General features: G+C 35.0%; 1 protein-coding gene across 6 annotated transcripts in view; it reads right to left on the bottom strand.

The window, feature by feature from the left end:
- Nucleotides 1–1,520: 1,520 nt before the first annotated feature.
- Nucleotides 1,521–20,770, bottom strand: part of LOC110447412 — a 25,029-nt gene continuing 5,779 nt past the window's right edge. For 3 of the 6 annotated variants that reach the window (XM_021493076.1, XM_021493077.1, XM_021493075.1), the window contains 17 exons: nucleotides 19,130–19,203; nucleotides 18,020–18,066; nucleotides 16,940–17,720; nucleotides 16,615–16,697; nucleotides 15,640–15,726; nucleotides 15,097–15,219; nucleotides 10,741–10,863; nucleotides 10,275–10,349; nucleotides 9,780–9,913; nucleotides 9,429–9,515; nucleotides 7,741–7,830; nucleotides 6,845–6,973; nucleotides 5,238–5,439; nucleotides 4,834–4,977; nucleotides 3,425–3,510; nucleotides 2,949–3,019; nucleotides 1,521–2,666 (listed from right to left, as the gene is read on the bottom strand). In XM_021493076.1, the coding sequence (XP_021348751.1) occupies nucleotides 2,528–2,666; nucleotides 2,949–3,019; nucleotides 3,425–3,510; nucleotides 4,834–4,977; nucleotides 5,238–5,439; nucleotides 6,845–6,973; nucleotides 7,741–7,830; nucleotides 9,429–9,515; nucleotides 9,780–9,913; nucleotides 10,275–10,349; nucleotides 10,741–10,863; nucleotides 15,097–15,219; nucleotides 15,640–15,726; nucleotides 16,615–16,697; nucleotides 16,940–17,720; nucleotides 18,020–18,066; nucleotides 19,130–19,203 (2,475 nt within the window). In that variant the 3' untranslated portion in view covers nucleotides 1,521–2,527. Of the gene's footprint in view, nucleotides 2,667–2,948; nucleotides 3,020–3,424; nucleotides 3,511–4,833; nucleotides 4,978–5,237; nucleotides 5,440–6,844; nucleotides 6,974–7,740; nucleotides 7,831–9,428; nucleotides 9,516–9,779; nucleotides 9,914–10,274; nucleotides 10,350–10,740; nucleotides 10,864–15,096; nucleotides 15,220–15,639; nucleotides 15,727–16,614; nucleotides 16,698–16,939; nucleotides 17,721–18,019; nucleotides 19,085–19,129; nucleotides 19,204–20,770 lie in introns of those variants that run through there. The other 3 variants (XM_021493078.1, XM_021493079.1, XM_021493081.1) reach the window with 3 other exon arrangements.

Genomic DNA, 20,770 nt, shown 5'->3' with positions numbered 1-20,770 from the left:
TCCGGTGAGATACCATTGACTAATCTGTTCTTGACGTTTTTACAGTTTTGAGCTTAGCTGGTGAATTCATTTTCTCATCTTCATCAGGCAAGATAATCATATATGTGTAATTACCCAATCTAAATTGTCCACTCGGCACGTTGACGCCAATATTCAAAAGCCACCAAATTAACCATTCAGCTTATGTGTTCACAGGAGGGCGGGGTCACTGAAAAGGTGGGGTACTTACCTGGAACGATGATTGGCTTGTGTCGCAGGTGATTGATGGCTAAGAAATTTGCCGACAGAGTCATCAATGTACGTTTTTGTTAGAACAAGAAGTCTATTGTGTACTATATATATTACGGAATTAGATAATCAGTTTCGACCACATCGGCCTTTGAAAATTGAAACTTAAAGCGTTTCACCGTTTTTCTTTCTTTTTTACATATACAATTAATACAGTATTGTTTTTCTTAAACAGATGTGGTCAAACAATTTTGGACTTCAATATTTATTTACCTCAAACACGTATTTCAATTAACTTATATTTACATATAGAATAATATTTAATTTTCAGACTGATGTCCCCTTTTTGAGTTGGAAAATTGCGTATTTTCTTTGAAAGATACCTAGAAGTTTCGTTTGATTGAACTGATAAGCGTTCACATCGTCTGCACATCAATAAGTACAAGAACAATCGATTAATTCAACCTTAATTACTTTTTTTTTTAAGATCGTAGACGTGATGGGATTGTAATCTATACATTAACACCAATTAATTCACTCAAAATATAATCATGCTATTTATTAAGAGTTGAGTATAAGTTATGAAGTTATTAAAATTTGGTTATCATAATGTCATTTCCAATGTTTCATGTGTTATAACAATGTCATATATATAAATGAGAAAATAACTCAGATACATATTGATGATATATGTAATATATAATTCTCTGAACAACCTTTTTTATAGAATAAAACAGAGACATATATTGGAACCTCGGCCTGGCAATTTATATATATACTATATACAATTTAGTCCGATCCTACCCCGTTCCTAATTGCAATTCGTTTATCAAATATACCTTATACCCGATAATGATACTTAAATGTATCTAATATATATATCAATTAATGTATATAACAATTAATAGATTTCTGCCCGTTCCTACCCGTTCCTGCCCGTTTCTGCCCGTTCCTGTAAATCGTCGAACCCCAAAACTAAATATAAACGACATGTCAAGACCCCTTCATTTTACGTCCGTCTTTGTTTTACAGGAAATGCAGCAGCAGTAACGTCACGTGAGCTATATATATTGCACAGTTAGACTGTCGTTAGTACAACAGTTAAACTTTTCCTGTGGAGATACTATTCTTTTATTAAAACACGTGTGATGTCTTACCACGCACACATCTTTTCTACGTGTAGTTACCCACTGGTTTATTACAAACGAATCAACCCCGTGAATTATTTCCTCCTTCCTACACACAAAAGTGCTATAAATAAAGTGTAGGAATAAGCAATGAAACCATCGATTTAACGTCTATTTCTTTATTTAATTTATATCAATAAATCATAAACCTATTGACACTATTATCTAATGGAGAAACATAGTGATTTTAGACATCATATGATCATAGAAATATAATTTAAACAAATCACCGAAGATTAAATCTTGGGGCTCTTCAGGCTATTTGAATGTATTTGAATTGTGATGTCATAAATAAAGTACACATACTTACGACGTCAAAAATAATGACGTCATATACATGGTACAAATAATGCGGAAGTCTATATTTTGAGACGTTGGTAAATGGCTGTAATTGCGTTACAATTTAAATGTGTCAATAAATATACGGAAAAAGAAACAGAGAATACTTGAATGCTCTGATGAAAACATCGTTTAAGAGTTAAAACTATCTGAATGTAATTATCGCTCTTAAAGCATGATACCTTGTTCATCTGAAAATATCCAACATACGGAGTTCGTAAATTTATCCTTCTAAGAGATGCTCCAAATTCAACGTGTTAAAGCTCGTTTTTAGAGTTAGCAAACATTCATGGTCTCTTTCAATTCTCGTTCAATAATATCTGATGTATTCATTTGATAAATTGGTGAAAATCAAAACCGATAATTTGAACACTCCTGAATTTTTTTGTTAACTAATCAATTTCGTAAAGTCTTTTGTTTTTATTTTTTCGGCGATGGACTGCTTTTCTTTGACGTAGTTCATTTCAAGATGGAGACTGTTGAAGTAGAAAAATAGGACCAAGTGTGGCAGAAGGGTAAGTGTATCAACGAGACCAGGCATGTAAAACTAGATGAAAAACGTTCTCACATTAAGACAAGAAAGACAAATCAAGGCGATATATGACACCCATGATTGTCATATTTTGCAACAATATCGACAAAGTGTTATTGTCATTGTCTTTTTTTTTTACAATGGAGGATTTTCAACCTTTTGTCTTTTACATATTTTGACCCTTATAGTCTATATCCATGGTATTTCTGATGTGTTTTTGTTTTTGATATAAAAGACGCGTTTATTTTCTCTGATTGAGACGATTCATGTCTTCAATAGACATTTCCTTTCGAGCATCTTTGTCCTTGTCTGGAATAGACCCCTCTCTCCTTCTGGGTGGTAAAATGGAGGCTGAAGTTACACTGGGTTCTCGTTGGTTACTAAAATTAATAAATGTGTACATCAGAAAAGATCTTAACCACATATACTGTAGAAGTGTCGACCAGCCGACCTAATCAATGTATAAGAACTTAGTACTAGACTTGAATTCATTACAATTCATCAAAGTATCCCCTTCAACAATATTTGCAAAATAATTTTGAAATATATGAAATAGTAAAAGGTATATGAAAACCATAAGCATAACCATTGATGTCACATTTGTCATTAATAAGGCAAAATCAAGTAACGTATGTATTCAATAATGATAACACATTTCTTACATCAGTTCCACGTCAAAGCGTCCATTAGCTCCGAAGTTATATCTCTTTACTGTCTTGTTAGGCCATCGTATCTGAAGCACAGGCCAAACGTACCAAAGAAGAATAAGACATAAATATTGATCAATACAGTATTATTACTTCATTTGTTAGACATTTGTTAAACATTCCAAAGTAGAACAGACCGTACATTTGGATACATATACTGGTATGACGTCATTTTTAGACCTGTAAAAAAGACCAGATGTGCCAATGTAGAATGGGGCAGACATCCTTATCTAAACAACGCCATTTTAACATGTTTGAAAACTGCAATTGCGTTATCAAAATAGGATATAATGACCTTAATTGGTGATATGTTTTGAAAATTTGTGAAATATTTCTTGTAATTCACGATATTTTATCAATTGGATTTTTGATTGGCTTGATGACCTTTAATTAAAACTTCACAGAAAATAGTTGACGTATTATTAACTTACATGGACAGTCTTTGCAGGATCTGCTCGGCATACAATACCCACTGTCCCCTCACCACCGTCCTGATCTCCAAATGTCCAGTCTTTGCCTTACCAACAGATAAAAGGTACAGAATCATACACACCATTACGTAACCTTGTTCCAATTTATCGGAGGTAACGTAAAAGGTACTTATCGGTGATTTTATTGTACTTTGATCAAAACTAATTTGATGCATTGCTAAAATGAAAAATATCTTCAAATACCTAGTAATCTCGTCCCATCGCTATTCGTAACTAATCCTACCACAGTCAGTACCTACCTAATATATACTGAAATAACACTGGTTCTATTTTTTGAGTGGATTACTTATAGCAAATATTAAAAACTAACATATGAAATGATTTTTGGGGTTGCATGACCCTTCTTTATGTTTCACCAGTAGTTCAACTTATTTGTAATTTGGATTACCCTATCACGGTCTTTAGCATCACCGAGGTATCTTACAAGGACAAAAAAACTGTATGTTGCAATGTAATTCATTTTTGCCATACTGTATCGATTAGGAAATTGTTATCAGTGAAATATTATCCTGAGTCATTTGCAATAAACAATCGAAATGTAGAGGATATTGAATTTCATTCACCAAACTAATCGGGTGTTTTTAGTAAGAATAATGTTGTGATATTGTTTGTGTTAAATGTTATTATAAAACAATGCCTTTTTCATATAAATATTTGTTCATGTAATTGATGCTAAAACGTTCCAAGTATTGTTGCTTGGAGTACAGGCTTATATATAAATGGAAACATTTTTAATTTAGTTATTTTCTCGTAAACGAGTTCATTACATTTATTTCTTTTATTTCAGATTAATAAATGGTTTCAATAGATTTTTGATTAACTTTGAACACTTTTTCATTGGTAAATTCTGCCACTTAAATGTTTATTTAAGATCCTCTATTCACGCTTGTCAAGGGAAACAACCGAGATAAGTTTAGGTTTTTTTCCTGCTGTAATGTACAATAGTACTTGTTAATTTTCCTATGGGGATAAAATTCCTTGATGCTATGTCAATTATTGGTAATTATTATACTCTAGCTTGACCATGGAGATGATATGAAGAGTTAAATTAAAGCATTACATTTATAATAATCTGTTTTCTCTTCCAATTTACAATTTTTCTTCCACGTTGTTTGGGCTCACTGATTTCATTGGAATTTTAGTTTGATGGGAAACGTATGATCTTTTAATCTTATGCTGAATATAATAACGTTTTAATCTTATGCTGAATATAATAACGTTTAGAAGGACAGTTTTAAATGATGATTGAATAGCTAGATCTATTTAAATATTTCGAGATGATTCATAACATTTCATGATAATTTATAACAGACGGTATTGTGCAGACGACAGTATTTAAAACACGTTACCTCGTTTGACTTTACAACCAACTCCTATATCCTCGCCAGCCACCAACACCCTCTCCTCGTCGACCACTGTGACGTCATGTAACCCTGGTAAGTAGTGGTACACGTTCCTGTTACGTCCGAGGTCCCACTCCACCCATACCATTTCTAACAATAACAACGCACACGTAAATAGGTCTAAACATTTTCTTCAGGTTGGTAAGTATGGAATATATTGATAAGATTCTTGTAACACAACCAGTACGTGTTTCTATGTGACCTTATGTTTGTTGTTGACAATGTACACGGCGTCAAATAAAGATTGTTTATTTATTTATTTACAATGATTATCTACCAATCTCTGATCAACCTTTAGTTTGTTGAGAAGAGACACCTTCTAGATCACTACAGATCAAACCCGAACTTACTATCGGAATCATGGCCAACAACAGTTCCAGGTCCCTCGCAATCCTGGTTACCCCAGTGCCAGTTTGGACCGCGTCGAACACGTGTTCCAATGCACGGCATGTACGTGTTTACCTCTTCCATGACGTCGCCTTTGTCGCCGTAAAGGTCCTTTCGCAGGACCGGAGACTTGGTAAATTTTAATGCCAGAGTAAGAATGTCCATCTGATACAATAGAAACAAAGAGTGATATAGTTTCTCTGTGATACGAAATGGAACTCAAAATCCACGAAACTCAATCAGAATTTAAACAAAGAAAATATTCACACGGAGAAACAATTAATGTAGAATACGACTAGGTGTTCAGAAGGGCTAATGAGATAACGATTGTGACCAATTAAAATCTCAAACAGTCTTCATCAACATGCATCTCTCGACATATTGTGATGTACATTTGTCCGTCATCGGTCGTCATTTTTTTGCGGAAATAGCAATATTCAGAGTAAGCCGTTGTGTACCGATTCAATATTTAACACTGTGTGGAAGCATGAAAGTTAATATCAACAAATGTATAATATCAAAGTTGACGATCGGAAAATGGTTATCGCCTTGTTACTCGTTTAAACCGTCCCTGTTTGTACGTAAAGATCGAGGAGAGCGACTGAAGTAGAAGTTTGTAGTATCATTGATTTTAAGATAAGTAAGGCACACTTATGTATGATGGACGTTGTGAATGAATTTCTTGTTATTTTAAAACAACAGACCAGCGATATATCTGAAAGTTAAAGAACGTGGCAAAACCAAGTCGACCAAGAAAGGGGTACTGTTAGTCCCGATTAATGTGCCTGAAAATCAAATCGCTGAATACAACCACACGCGATCGGGGACTTGATCATTCCCATGATATCATCCTCAGTTCTATATTGACCATTGTTTTGTTTTGTACATGTTAAACACTTGCGAGTTTATAACCATTTTTTTTTATCGCCGTTGTCTTTCTTGGGAAAAAAAATCATGATAAGACAACGAAGTCATTCCTTGTGTTAGTTATGAGGTATAGAAATGTTTAGAGTGGAACAGTTGAATATTCTGATTATTCAGAATTGAGCAAAAGATCTTTTGGGTTCATCTGCCTCTTTACATTAATTCGCGACCATCACCCTGATTTAATGGTACTAAGAATGGTAGAACGAATATCAGATAATGACTTGGTTGAGAAACAAGCAGAGCCAGCAATAAAACTTTGTTTAGAAGGATGTTTGTAAAATTTCGAAATCCAGGACAAACAAAACAAACTCATGTCCATAACATTGATCAGTATTCGGAAAGATTGTAATACATAAGCATGGTTTGATACAATTTCGTCAACCAGTATCCAGACATTGACATTCTTATTGATGGTAGGAGTCTCTTGATACTTTACACCTTCATAAAATATAAGTAATTAAACCCGGTATGTTATACAGACTAAGGAAACACTATCTTAACAAATACAATAACACATTCGATTATCAATTTATATAGTTAATATGGAATATTAATTTAATTTTGCCTACTGCATGCACAGCAATAAGGAAGTAGGTTAACCAATTAACCATCAATGCTTAATGCATACTAATTTACTTATTACTTTGGTGTGATCGAAGTTAGAGTCTCCAGGTGACGTAGACTCCACACCGATCATGGCCCTAAGGAAAGGCTCGCGATCTACGTCCTCTCCCAGGTCCCTACATTCACACACGTAGTTTGCGGCTGCGCTCTAGTCATAAAAAGAAAGACACATGATTCAAATAATCAAACAATTTACACCACTATTTTGGAAATAATGATATCAGATCTGCGTAGGCTGTCGCGGTGAATATTTTCTTTTTCGAAGACATCAACACAATACAATTTATATACATTTTACCTACCAAACTACATACATTTGTCTACACAGAGTTAGACTAAAAATGTAATCTGATAAGACAAAAAAAAATAATGCGATCATGGAATCTCGTCATGAACACATACGAAAGTTATTTGGAGTGATTCATGATATATATATATATATATATATATATATATATGGGCAAAGAAGTAATTCCAACAGTGTGGACAAGTTTAGGTTGTAGAATTTTCGGAGCGATCCGCTCCTTTATCAAGACACAGTGAAACAGAACAGTTACATGTACATATACATCATATTACAAGAAGATACAACTGATATACAATAATTGAAAATATAGCTATTATATAAAACCAAGAGTCCCTTCGGCTAAAGACAGCCGAAAGCAGCAATTAAGCTGAGAGCATCGTGGACAAGGAACGCTGATAGTCTAAATATCGGAACGCTTATATATAAATATTTAAGTGATTGGTGTAAAGTATTAATTTATTACAAATAAGAAGAAATGTTAAAATGTCAAAAAGTAAAACTGAAAACTTTTGTTTATTAAAAGCTTTTTCACACGACTTGCATTTAGTTTTGAATCCTAACGAGCCAATCAAAGGCGTTTACATTTGAGTTCATTTCCCATGACCTACCTGATGCTGTGCGAATTGTATAAGTCGGCCAAGCTCATGTCTTTGTATGATGTGCCCGCCGGATAATCTCGCGACTCGTTCGAGAGTTCCCTATGCACAAGAAAACAATGTCAATTGCTTTTCGTCTATACCATCAAATAAACAACAAGATTAGTCAAGGACTTGTTTATAATGTACATTAAAATAGATAAAATTACATGGCAGGGTAAACACTTTAATAAGGAATAGCAAGTTTCATAATTCCTTTTACGACAAAAGGACCTCGTTGGCTTACACCTGTATCAATGTTAAATGTGCGGTTATACAATTGTTCCTAGAGCTTTTAAATGACACAATTAGTATAATGCTATCATCATCGCGTGAAACATGTTCCAACTATTAAATTGATACAAAACATCACAGTAGTTAAAAAACCAACATTTTTTTTTTATAGAAGATTGAAGCAAAAAAAAAAAAAGTTAAATATTCATTACGAAGGAAAGAATTATCATTTTGATCACATACATTTGCGTAGTTCTAAAACAAATCTGTTTTTCATATTAAATAAAAGGTTGGCTTCCAACAATTTCTTTCAACACGAGGAATTAAAACAAATGACAACCTGTAAATTTGTTTGAGGACCAAAAGCCTTTGAAAGCGTTGCTGACATTGACTTTCGTTCAAAGTCACAGGAATCAAAATGTTAAAATAGATATAGATTCGTTTAATGAATTGAAACTATGCAACTCATTGAATGCTTATTTAAACTTGAGTGTCGCATGGGCTAGCAGGCTGTGGTTTTGGCGTCGCACATGACCTAAGAAATACCATTCAACATGTGCACACAACCCAATTGATCGAATGTCATCTTGGTTATTTTGGTCAAAACCAATCTAAACATAATGTTTTGTCTGGGATTCAAGACTGAAAATAGATAATGGCAATACCTACATACCTGTATGCAGAAAATACCTCACATGAGGAGTCAGACAGGGTTATCTTTTATCGCTTTACTTTTTTAAAGTTAAGTATATACATGAATATATTATTCAGCCTAAAAAGAATATATTATTCAGCCTAATTCTTTTTTAAATGAATAGGAAAATGTAATATAATAATCACGTGTATATGAATTTTATTATTAAGATTATTTTATTGGTTTATTTTGTCATTATATATCTGCGAGGAAATTTATCAAGCGTATTTATCATAACAAACATTGATAATTTCATGATTCTTTAGAATTGTGCATTGCCCATGCTTGGCATGCTGAAAAAGTATTTTACCGATTTGGTATTATATAGAAATTATTGTATAGATAGAATAAAAAGAAAAGTTTTTTTGTATATTTAGTATCGAAATAACGGAAAGTTTACTGTACACGATTTTAATTCTTTTTAAAAATAACATTCGGCAGCGACATTTATCTGTCATTTTGATAGGTACCCTGTCACTCAACCTGGTGTTACGCAAGGAGGTCCACTTTGCGTATAAGTAGTAATAATGAATAATTGTATATGCAGTTATTGTTAATTTTTATCTATCTACTTATGACGAAACAAAATACAAGTTGAACTGGGACCCAGATGTTGACCCCCACCTTTGCCACAGTGAACTATGATGCAGAGAAAACGTCTGTGTGCCATTTGTTTTGTATAAAATAATTAAAAAAGCGGGCAAGACAGGTGTGACGATTTTTTTTAACTTACCTCCGTGTAATCTCCAACCGGAACTGAATACACAGTATTTCCATGCGACTTAACTAGATGACCTGCGCAAACCATAAAGTTATTCACCTGCAAATCGGAAAAACAATTAAATTTGTAATGTATTGTTTCTTAGGTTGATAAGTTTTCTTATTGTAATTTCATATATAGTTTATTGGCGGTAACGAAATACCAAACGAATTTCTAAAGATGATGAACTACATACTTGCCTAAGTCCTTATCATCATTTGCCATATTTGTAACGTGATTGAATTAGAAAGGCGGTGAATCTTCAGAAACGGATAATACAGAGACAACAGATATTGAGATACTTTTTAAAGTTGTCCAACTCACCAATAACTTAGCCTTTCCGTTGTTGGGGTCGACAGTGTCGCCGATCAGATGCCAGTGATCAGGTGTGCCCTTGCCATCAGACATCAGTATGATCCTGCTCCCAACAGGGATTCCCCTCATCGTGACACGTCTGCCTGTTATATAGTAAACAAGGCAAAGTATTGTCGGGCAAAATACTCGCCTACAGGTTATAGACTACAATGAAAATGTTTTTAATAATTGGAATTAAGTATGCACACCCTCAAAACATACCTTATAGCAACGTTTGGGAAACTCGGTAAACTACGGAAAAAATCAGCTAATCATAGTACGAATGCCTGGCGCAATATAATTACTTACATGTAGATCAAGGTCATCTTCGAAAACTCACGTACCGCATTAAAACACACCAAAAGACAAAAACTGATGAAAGTCAGGAAAATAAATGACTGATTATCTGTTTAAAATAATAATTAAAACAATGACTGCTATATAGTAGAAAAGACCAATACTTACCATTTCCCTCGCAGGCCGCTATTGCCATATGTATGCCATCAAACATTGGACTTGGTCCTTCTGCCTTTAGTGACACTTTCAATACAAAGTTATAGCGAAAACGCTTCAATAATACTGGTAACATCGTTAGACGATATTAATTAGTTACAGTTATATTTGGTCTCAACCGAGTCAATAACACAAGTGCTTCACATTTATTTCTGTTACTGTGTCTTCAGTTGATGGTGGTCTTCTATGAACTTCTTATAAAACAACCTAATTAGTATATATGTTTTCTTTTCTAAACGAAATGTTTGCAGATATTTCTTATTCGCTAAATAAACAATAATGAAAACGTTATGATCCGATGGCGTTGGAGGTCGCGGAAGGCTTGAATAAGGGATACTGTTTTCTCGTGAATTAACGTGATTCTATTTTATTATATTCATAGTAACAATAAGGTACAATCTGCAATATGATTACTCACGTAACACCTCCTTCACCTTGTCATATTGGTTGGTCAGATGGAGAGGGACACCAGGTTTTTTCCCGAAAGTGGACACCCCAATGTTCTCTTCTATACCAAGGACTAGGGAGACTTGTTGAATCCCTAGTAAACAGGTCATTACAAGACAATAAAATAGATTCATTTGAAAGCTGTTTTGTTCTATGTGTTACGTTGGCGTTATTCTATATGTTACGCTGGTATCATTCTATGTGTTACGCTGGTATCATTCTATGTGTTACACTGATATCATTCGATGTGTTACACTGGTGTTATTATATGTGTTACGCTGGTGTTATTATATTATATGTGTTACGCTGGTGATATTTTATGTGTTAGGCTGGTGTTATTATATGTGTCACGCTGGTATTATTCTCTGTGTTACGCTGGTATTATTCTATGTGTTACGCTGGTGTTATTCTATGTGTTACGCTGGTGTTATTATATGTGTTCCGCTGGTGATATTTAATGTGTTACGCTGGTGTTATTATATGTGTTACGCTGGTATCATTCTATGTGTTACGCTGGTGTTATTATATGTGTTACGCTGGTATAATTATGTGTCACGCTGGTGATATTTTATGTGTTACGCTGGTTTTATTCTATGTGTTACGCTGGTATCATTCTATGTGTTACACTGATATCATTCGATGTGTTACGCTGGTGTTATTATATGTGTTACGCTGGTGATATTTAATGTGTTACGCTGGTGTTATTATATGTGTTACGCTGGTGATATTATATGTGTTAAGCTGGTATCATTATATGTGTTACGCTGGTATTATTATATGTGTTTCGCTGGTGATATTATATGTGTTACGCTGGTATCATTATATGTGTCACGCTGGTGATATTTTATGTGTTACGCTGGTTTTATTCTATGTGTTACGCTGGTATCATTCTATGTGTTACACTGGTATTATTATATGTGTCAAGCTGGTGATATTCGATGTGTTACGCTGGTATCATTATATGTGTTACGCTGGTGTTATTATATGTGCTACGCTGGTGTTATTATATGTGTTACGCTGGTATAATTCTATGTGTTACTCAGGTATTATTCTATGTGTTACGCTGGTATTATATTATGTGTTACGTTGGTGTTATTCTATGTGTTACGCTGGTTTTATTCTATGTGTTACGCTGGTATCATTCTATGTGTTACACTGGTATTATTATATGTGTCAAGCTGGTGATATTTGATGTGTTACGCTGGTATCATTATATGTGTTACGCTGGTCTTATTCTATTTGTTACGCTGTTGATATTATATGTGTTACGCTGGTATCATTCTATGTGTTAAACTGGTATTATTATATGTGTCAAGCTGGTGATATTCGATGTGTTACGCTGGTATCATTATATGTGTTACGCTGGTATCATTCGATGTGTTACGTTGGTGTTATTCTATGTGTTATGCTGGTATCATTCTATGTGTTACGCTGGTATCATTCGATGTGTTACGTTGGTGTTATTCTATGTGTTATGCTGGTATCATTCTATGTGTTACGCTGGTATCATTCTATGCGTTACGTTGGTGTTATTCTATGTGTTACGCTGGTTTTATTCTATGTGTTACGCTGGTATCATTCTATGTGTTACGTTGGTGTTATTCTATGCGTTATGCTGGTATCATTCTATGTGTTACGCTGGTATCATTCGATGTGTTACGTTGGTGTTATTCTATGTGTTATGCTGGTATCATTCTATGTGTTACGCTGGTATCATTCGATGTGTTACGTTGGTGTTATTCTATGTGTTATGCTGGTATCATTCTATGTGTTACGCTGGTATCATTCTATGTGTTACACTGGTATTATTATATGTGTCAAGCTGGTGATATTCGATGTGTTACGCTGGTATCATTATATGTGTTACGCTGGTCTTATTCTATTTGTTACGCTGTTGATATTATATGTGTTACGCTGGTATCATTCTATGTGTTATGCTGGTGTTATAATATGTGTTACGCTGGTATTATTATATGTGTTACGCTGGTATCATTCTATGCGTTACGCTGGTGTTATTATATGTGTTACGCTGGGATTATTATATGTGTTACGCTGGTGATATTTTATGTGTTACGCTGGTGTTATTATATGTGTTACGCTGGTATCATTATATGTGTTACGCTGGTATCATTCTATGTGTTAAACTGGTATTATTATATGTGTCAAGCTGGTGATATTTGATGTGTTACGCTGGTATCATTATATGTGTTACGCTGGTATTATTCTATTTGTTACGCTGTTGATATTATATGTGTTACGCTGGTATCATTCTATGTGTTACGCTGGTATCATTCTATGTGTTACGCTGGTATTATTCTATGTGTTACGCTGGTATTATTATATGTGTTACGCTGGTATCATTCTATGCGTTACGCTGGTGTTATTATATGTGTTACGCTGGTATTATTATATGTGTTACGCTGGTGATATTTTATGTGTTACGCTGGTATCATTATATGTGTTACGCTGGTATCATTCTATGTGTTACGCTGGTGTTATTATATGTGTTACGCTGGTATTATTATATGTGTTACGCTGGTGATATTTTATGTGTTACGCTGGTGTTATTATATGTGTTACGCTGGTGATATTTTATGTGTTACGCTGGTATAATATGTGTTACGCTGGTATCATTCTATGTGTTACGCTGGTATTATTATGTGTTACGCTGGTGATATTTTATGTGTTAGGCTGGTGTTATTATATGTGTTACGCTGGTATTATTCTATGTGTTACGCTGGTATTATTCTAGGTGTTACGCTGGTATTATATTATGTGTTTCGTTGGTGTTATTCTATGTGTTACGCTGGTTTTATTCTATGTGTTACGCTGCTATCATTCTATGTGTTACGCTGGTATCATTCTATGTGTTACGCTGGTATTATCCTAATACGCGTGAATGTCTCTATTGTCATTGAATGAAAGAATAATTATACACCATGACATCATATACCATAGGCAAGTTGAATTAATCGTTTTTTTTTTATATTCAGACTTTTAAAGTCAGATTCAGCTTACATTAAATTGCATTATTTAACGGTATATATGATACATATAGCTGCAATATGTTACCTTAATGTCATATAAAACAACGCAAGCATCGAACATTAGTTAACTGTACGTATGATACATATAGCTACAATATTTTACCTTAATGTCATATAAAACAATGCCAGCATCGTCCATTAGTTAACTGTACGTATGATACATATAGCTACAATATGTTACAATAATGTCATATAAAACAATGCCAGCATCGAACATTAGGTAACGGTAAGTATGATACATATAGCTACAATATGTTACAATAATGACATATATAACAATGCCAGCATCGAACATTAGTTAACTGTACGTATGATACATATAGCTACAATATGTTACCTTGATGTCATATAAAACAATGCCACCATCAAACATTAGTTGACTGCACGTATGATACATATAGCTACAATATGTTACCTTAATGTCATATAAAACAATGCCAGCATCAAACATTAGTTAACTGTATGTATGATACATATTGCTACAATATGTTACCTTAATGTCATATAAATCAATGCCAGCATCAAACATTAGTTAACTGTACGCATGATACATATAGCTACAATATGTTACCTTAATGTCATATAAAACAATGCCAGCATCAAATATTTGCCTTCATTGACATATAATTTCCATAATATTAATAAAAATATAAATTTGGTTTTGTTTCGAATTCAAAATTGATAAAAATAAAGCAAAATAAAAAAGTAAGGAAATATTTTAAAAAATGTAATAAAAGGATAAAGAAAAATAAGCGATTCTGCTTCATCAACGACATCCGCCATGTAAATCTAGGTCAAAATAATGTCAATCCTCATTGCAAGATACTTGGTGGTGACTAAAAACAAGGGTCAATCATTAGCCTACGTAAAACACTGACGTTCATTCATATCACACAAGAAAATAAAATATATCACAATAAGATTATGATGACATATGCAAACGTATGCATAGTTCCATCAACCAGAAATTTGTCAAAACACAGAGTAAGAAGTTTGTCCATCAGCATTTGACATCTGTCACGAAAGTCATGATGTTCTGAGCAATATCTTCAATATCGAATCAACATCGATATGTGAAGAACGGATATTGGAAAAGCAGGTATGTTACTTTCAAGAAATAGAAAGTTAACGAAAAGAAAATTGAAAACGCATAGCTTACATGTAGTGAAAGTGACGATCATACGTGGTAAGCGGCTGCTAAAGTACCATGATGTCAAAGTCAGAAGAGTGTATACGATCAGTGTGTCAAGTTTTTGATATGGCATTAACTGTATACCTACCATCAACAAACTTAATTGCTAGTGAAATCATCTCCTGGAAGGCTGCACCTTCCATACTCCCTGAAGTATCTAAGCACAAGACCGTGTCAGGTCCGACTCCCCGTGGTAGTTTGGCTGCTGACCCTATAAAACAAGTATTAACTATTTATGAAATCTGTATTTGCAAGTTGCTTGTCCTGGTCTTTTTTATTTGTTCCATCGAGTTAACTTTTACCTGTTTCTATACTCCGATTTCTCCTCTCCTAGTCCATGCTTCGATAACCTTAGTTTGAAATCTGGGCAGAACAATCGAAAAAAACAAAGTAAGTAGCGTAGACGCGACACGATTTAATCGAACCTGGGAATCATCAATTTATTTATATGTATTTATGTTTTGCACCTTTTCATTAACTAACAACAGTTACGTTATGCTACAGCCACCTTTACATTAACTATCAACAGTCACGTTATGCTACAGTCACCTTTACATTAACTATCAACTGTTAGGTTATGCTACAGATACCTTTACATTAATCATCAACTGAAACGTTACGCTACAGCTACCTTTAATTTTTTCCACATCTGCTCGTTTGGCCATATCTTCAATATATGCCGAAGTCTCCATGTTGTCTTTCATCAGGGTCTCCATTGCTATTATAAAATATATAATTCAAATGAGAATGAAAGTGTTTATATATCAGACATGGGCCCGTATTCATGAAACCGTTCTCATGCTCAAGCATGGATTCTGTGCTCAAGGAAGCTTTCTTGTAACTCACCTAAATCATGTCAACGATCAAAAAGCCAAATTTAGATATTGAAAATAGTATTCGGCTATAAGTCTCTTCAATTTTTGTCCAAAATTTTAACAAAATAAGATTTCTTAAAAGGTTTCATAACTGGAACAAGAAATTAGACTTGAGCACAACATCCATGCTTGAGCATGAGAATGGTTTCATGAATACGGGCCCTGGACCAAACAGTATAACAGTGTAATATACACACTTTTTGAAATTAATATTATTTAGTGGTTTTACGCACCACCCCATCTTAGGGGTTTCATCAGTTTGTATTGCCACGTGTTTGGCCCCGTGAATCATTGATGAAATCTAGAGGTTCAAAACAACTGCATTGTGCTAGATGGTCCCGCTATACATACAAATTAGAATCTTAATTATCCGGCAATCATCTTTATAAACAAGGACAAGTTTGGATAGAAAAATGTCAATCCGTCCTTTGGTGGACAGCCGAAAGGGTGCAGATTGGAATAACAAGTCTTGGCATTCTGAATAGATTTGTTATACACCGATACATTGCATTCATTTTACTATATCTAATTAAACAAGTTAATTAATAAACACTCCCTTTAAACACTGACTACCCCTCCTAAGGATGATTTAAAAGTGACTGAAAAAGTAACAATGACGTAAAAACATTTTAATTGCATGTTTGATAAAGATTATACATGTCGTTTAATGAGTAATTCTATATATATATATATAGAACAGAGAGTACAGTAAAACAATGGAGTATACATACACACGTGCTCCTCCTGTTGTGCAATTTGTTGTACAATATTTGGGTCTTCGCTCACAAGCTTCAGAGTTTCCTCTAGGCCAAAGCTGACAGGCGGAACATAACAGATTTTGTAAAAAAAAAAATGAAAAAAATATAAAAAAAAACACCAGAGCACGTTACATGTGATAAATCCATGTTGTAAATGCTGTCTAATTATGTTTTTATCAATGTTTGAATTATTTGATACACCAGACCATCAATAAGGAAAAAAATGTTTTGTTATTTACATGTTCATTCGGTAATATAAGCTTTGCGGATAATGAATGTAATATTTTGTTTTAAGTACCTGAATAGAGACATGTCTAGGTCATCATGTCCTCCTAAACTCCTCATTAGAGTTTCGGAATGACGCGCTAATTCGTCTTTCATATATCCTAACACAGCCTCATCTTTCAGCATACTGGTGTTATCACTAGAAGTAACATCTTGGTCATTACCTACGGCGCCTTTTTCCTCTTTACTCTCTTCAACGGTATGTTTGTTTTCTTTTTTCTGGATCTCAATTTTCCTAAAATAATGAAGTCTGTTATCGACGTCTTTTTCCGTCAGTCTTCGTTTAAAACCTGTATCATTTAGAGGCACTTTGGCTGTATGTAACCTATCATGGCTGTAACCCTCATCATTACTTTGTCTCTTTGGCTTTCCCTTTTTATTTTCACCTAGAGATCCGGATCTTCGAGAATCAACACTGTTCATGCTCAGAGGGGTTGCCGAATCATCAGCAAATCTTACTTTCTTCTTACTCTTGCGTTTTTCTGTGTTACTTTGAGAATCACTTTTGCCATTGTGTCCAGGAGTACCATTTTGTTTCTTTGTGTTACTCTGTCCACTAAGTTCAGAACCTCCGTCATTATGTTGTTGACCTCTTGACCTCTGACGTTTTGTATCTAGATCTCCCGGAATGCATCGGTTGCGGTCCTTGCTTAGATGGCAAGTGTAATTCCTCACAAGAGAAGATGCTCGTTCTACCCTTGGCACAAGATCACGAACCATATTCGCTAATTCCTGAAATTCGTCATCTCCTTCCTGCATGCGTTTCTCAAGTCGTTGAAAGGAATCCTCTAAATCTTCACAAATGATAAGTTAAAGAATAAAAAAGCTATTAAATACAAACTATTTCGAATCATGAATTAAACCTTAATTTACGGAAGCAGTGCTATGCATAGACACTAGTATATTGCTGAGAGAATTGAATATGTCATGCTAAATAATTTGTTTTTTCAAACAAATTGGTTCCCAGTTAAATATGTATTTGGGATTTGGAATATTGGGATTCTTCTCTAACTTAAAATGACAAATTATTATTTAGTCCGACGCTGAGCTGAATGTGTGTTAAACATCTATGTTAAGAGTAGAAACATTATACCATTAATTCGACGACGCTGGTCTTCATCTGCATTCCTATCGGCTTCTCTGAAAAACATGTTATGTACCACAGAGATACAACATTTTTTTAATGTATTTCTATGGAATATAAGGATTAAAGGTTTTTCAATTTATTATCACGATTGCTCTTTCTCCGGTTTTCAATTAGTAAAACAAACAATTGTAACTGAACATTCTTCAAAACAAATCTTGTAAAATTGTCGCTTAACAACGGTTGGAGAAGATATACATATGCTATCAACTCTTCCTGCTAGTGAGTGTACCTCTGTCCTTGTAATCTACTGATATGCCTAACCTTTCGCGATATCCCCGTGCTGTTGATTATGTCCCCTTATCTCTCTTAACTCATCTAACCTTTGGTGACATCTCCTTTCCGTGCATTTTCGTGTCACCTTTCGTAATTATCCTTATCTATTATGATTTGGTTCAAGACACTCTCTATTCTTCCGTAATTCTGCCTACCTTTCTGTTGATTACGTCACCTTATCTCCCCGTAATTCTGCCTACTTTTCTGTTGATTACGTCCCCTTAACTCCCCGTATTCTGCTACCTTTCCGTTGATTACGTCCCCTTATCTCCCCGTACTTCTGCCTACCTTTCTGTTGATTACGTCCCCTTATCTTCCCGTCATTCTGTCTACCTTTCTGTTGATTACGTCCCTTTATCTCCCCGTAATTCTACCTACCTTTCTGTTGATTACGTCCCCTTATCTCCCCGTAATTCTGCCTACCTTTCTGTTGATTACGTCACCTTATCTCCCCGTAATTCTGCCTACCTTTCTGTTGATTACGTCACCTTATCTCCCCGTAATTCTGCCTACCTTTCTGTTGATTACGTCCCCTTATCTTCCCGTCATTCTGGCTACCTTTCTGTTGATTACGTCCCTTTATCTCCCCGTAATTCTACCTACCTTTCTGTTGATTACGTCCCCTTATCTCCCCGTAATTCTGCCTACCTTTCTGTTGATTACGTCCCCTTATCTCCCCGTATTTCTGTCCACCTTTCTGTTGATTACGTCCCCTTATCTCCCCGTAATTCTGCCTACCTTTCTGTTGATTACGTCCCCTTATCTCCCCGTAATTCTGCCTACCTTTCTTGCAGAATTTTTGTCACTTTAGCATTGGTTTCAAAGATGCTGGTGATCATTTCTTTCATTCTGTTTATCTGCAACATATATTTTTAAATAATACCGTTTGCTTGAAGAGACACTACTAATACACTGAAATCAACTTACTGGGTTATTGTTTTTATTATTCAGTTTTTGATATTTTTGGAATGTTAATTGCATGTCATGAAGAGGGAAAATTAATTTTCACTGTCTACAAATATCGTACTGAAATAAGTGAAGATGTTAATTATTTTATCTTCTATTTCAGGTAAAAATAGTACAAAATCTATCAGATTCAGAGATTAACCAAAAAATCGTTACCCAGTGTCGATGTGAAAATACTATAACCAAAACTGAGGAGACATCAAAACAAAAGTAAATAATCATTAACTCAAACAAAACCGGAAGTTTAACCAGGGGTTACTGAGGAGTAATTATTGCCTCCGACCAAGGTGTGATACCCGCAATGATGGTTCCCGTCAAATCAAAAACAGTATATAGGTCACACTTTTATAACCGACCACTCAATACACAAGGGAAGAGACACCAAGGAAGGACAGAGAAACCCTGACTTAGAAGTGAAATCAGACCGTCTAGGATGGTAAATGCGTAAGTACCGTGTCTCCCGTTAAACAGAGATAAATATATCACCATCGCACTCACGGTACAGAGAAAATCTTCATTCATTGAAAAATAAACAGAAATATTTCTGAAATAAGGAAGTAATATCCCTCTGATTCATAAGTTATCGACAATAGCGGAAGTCATGGTACATATGACATGTATGATGATTTATATAAAGGCATTCATGAAATGACTTATGGTAGCGATTTGGCGTCTCTCAAATCTTTTAATTATCTCCTTACGTCCCTGGTCAGATTTCTGACTCCTGGCTAGTTCACTGTGATTACAGTTCAGTCCCCCCCGTCCGATTGGTCAGTCCCTATGAGCTAGTGGTCACTTCGGCTCCGCTCCCAGCTGGTATTTAGGTGTTGGCGCCAAACTGTCCATTCTTTCTTTCGACACATTCGCTTCTTGTCACAATAAAGGAAAGGAAGTACAGTCTTTGTTGGGCAAGCTCATGTTTGTTGCCTCGTGTGTTAGACCAGGCCGCATTTTTGTCAGTAGGTTGCTCAATTGGTTAAGAACTTTGCATGAGGATCCTTTGGCTATTTTGAGCATTCCAGATGAGGTGCAGAAGGATTTGCTGTGGTGGCAGGTGTTTTTATTGCAATACAATGGGGTCTCCATGATGGCAGTGGAGAATTGGAGTCACCCAGACGGGGAGTTTGCCTCTGATGCATGTTTGTCTGGCTGTGGAGGTTTTTTCGGAGGCAGATATTTTCACTCCACTTTCCCCGAGTTTATTTTGAACAAAAAACTTAGCATTAATGCCCTCGAGTTGCTGTCGGTTACCATATGTGTTAAGCTGTGGGGTCAGCATTTTAAAGGAAAAAGAATGCTGATTTGGTGTGACAACGAGTCTTCCGTAGCGGTTTTGAATTCGGGAAGGGCAAGGACAAAGTTTATGCAGAGTTGTCTGAGGGAGGTGTGTTTTCATGCAGCTGTGGGGGAGTTTGAGGTAAGGGCTAGGCATATTGTCGGTTCTGAGAATCGGATTCC

This window comes from Mizuhopecten yessoensis, unplaced genomic scaffold, assembly GCF_002113885.1.
Source record: "Mizuhopecten yessoensis strain PY_sf001 unplaced genomic scaffold, ASM211388v2 scaffold3349, whole genome shotgun sequence".
NCBI classification, from domain to species: Eukaryota; Metazoa; Mollusca; class Bivalvia; order Pectinida; family Pectinidae; genus Mizuhopecten; species Mizuhopecten yessoensis.
The sequence above is the reverse complement of the archived record's forward strand: the minus strand, read 5'-3'. Positions and strand labels throughout refer to the sequence as shown.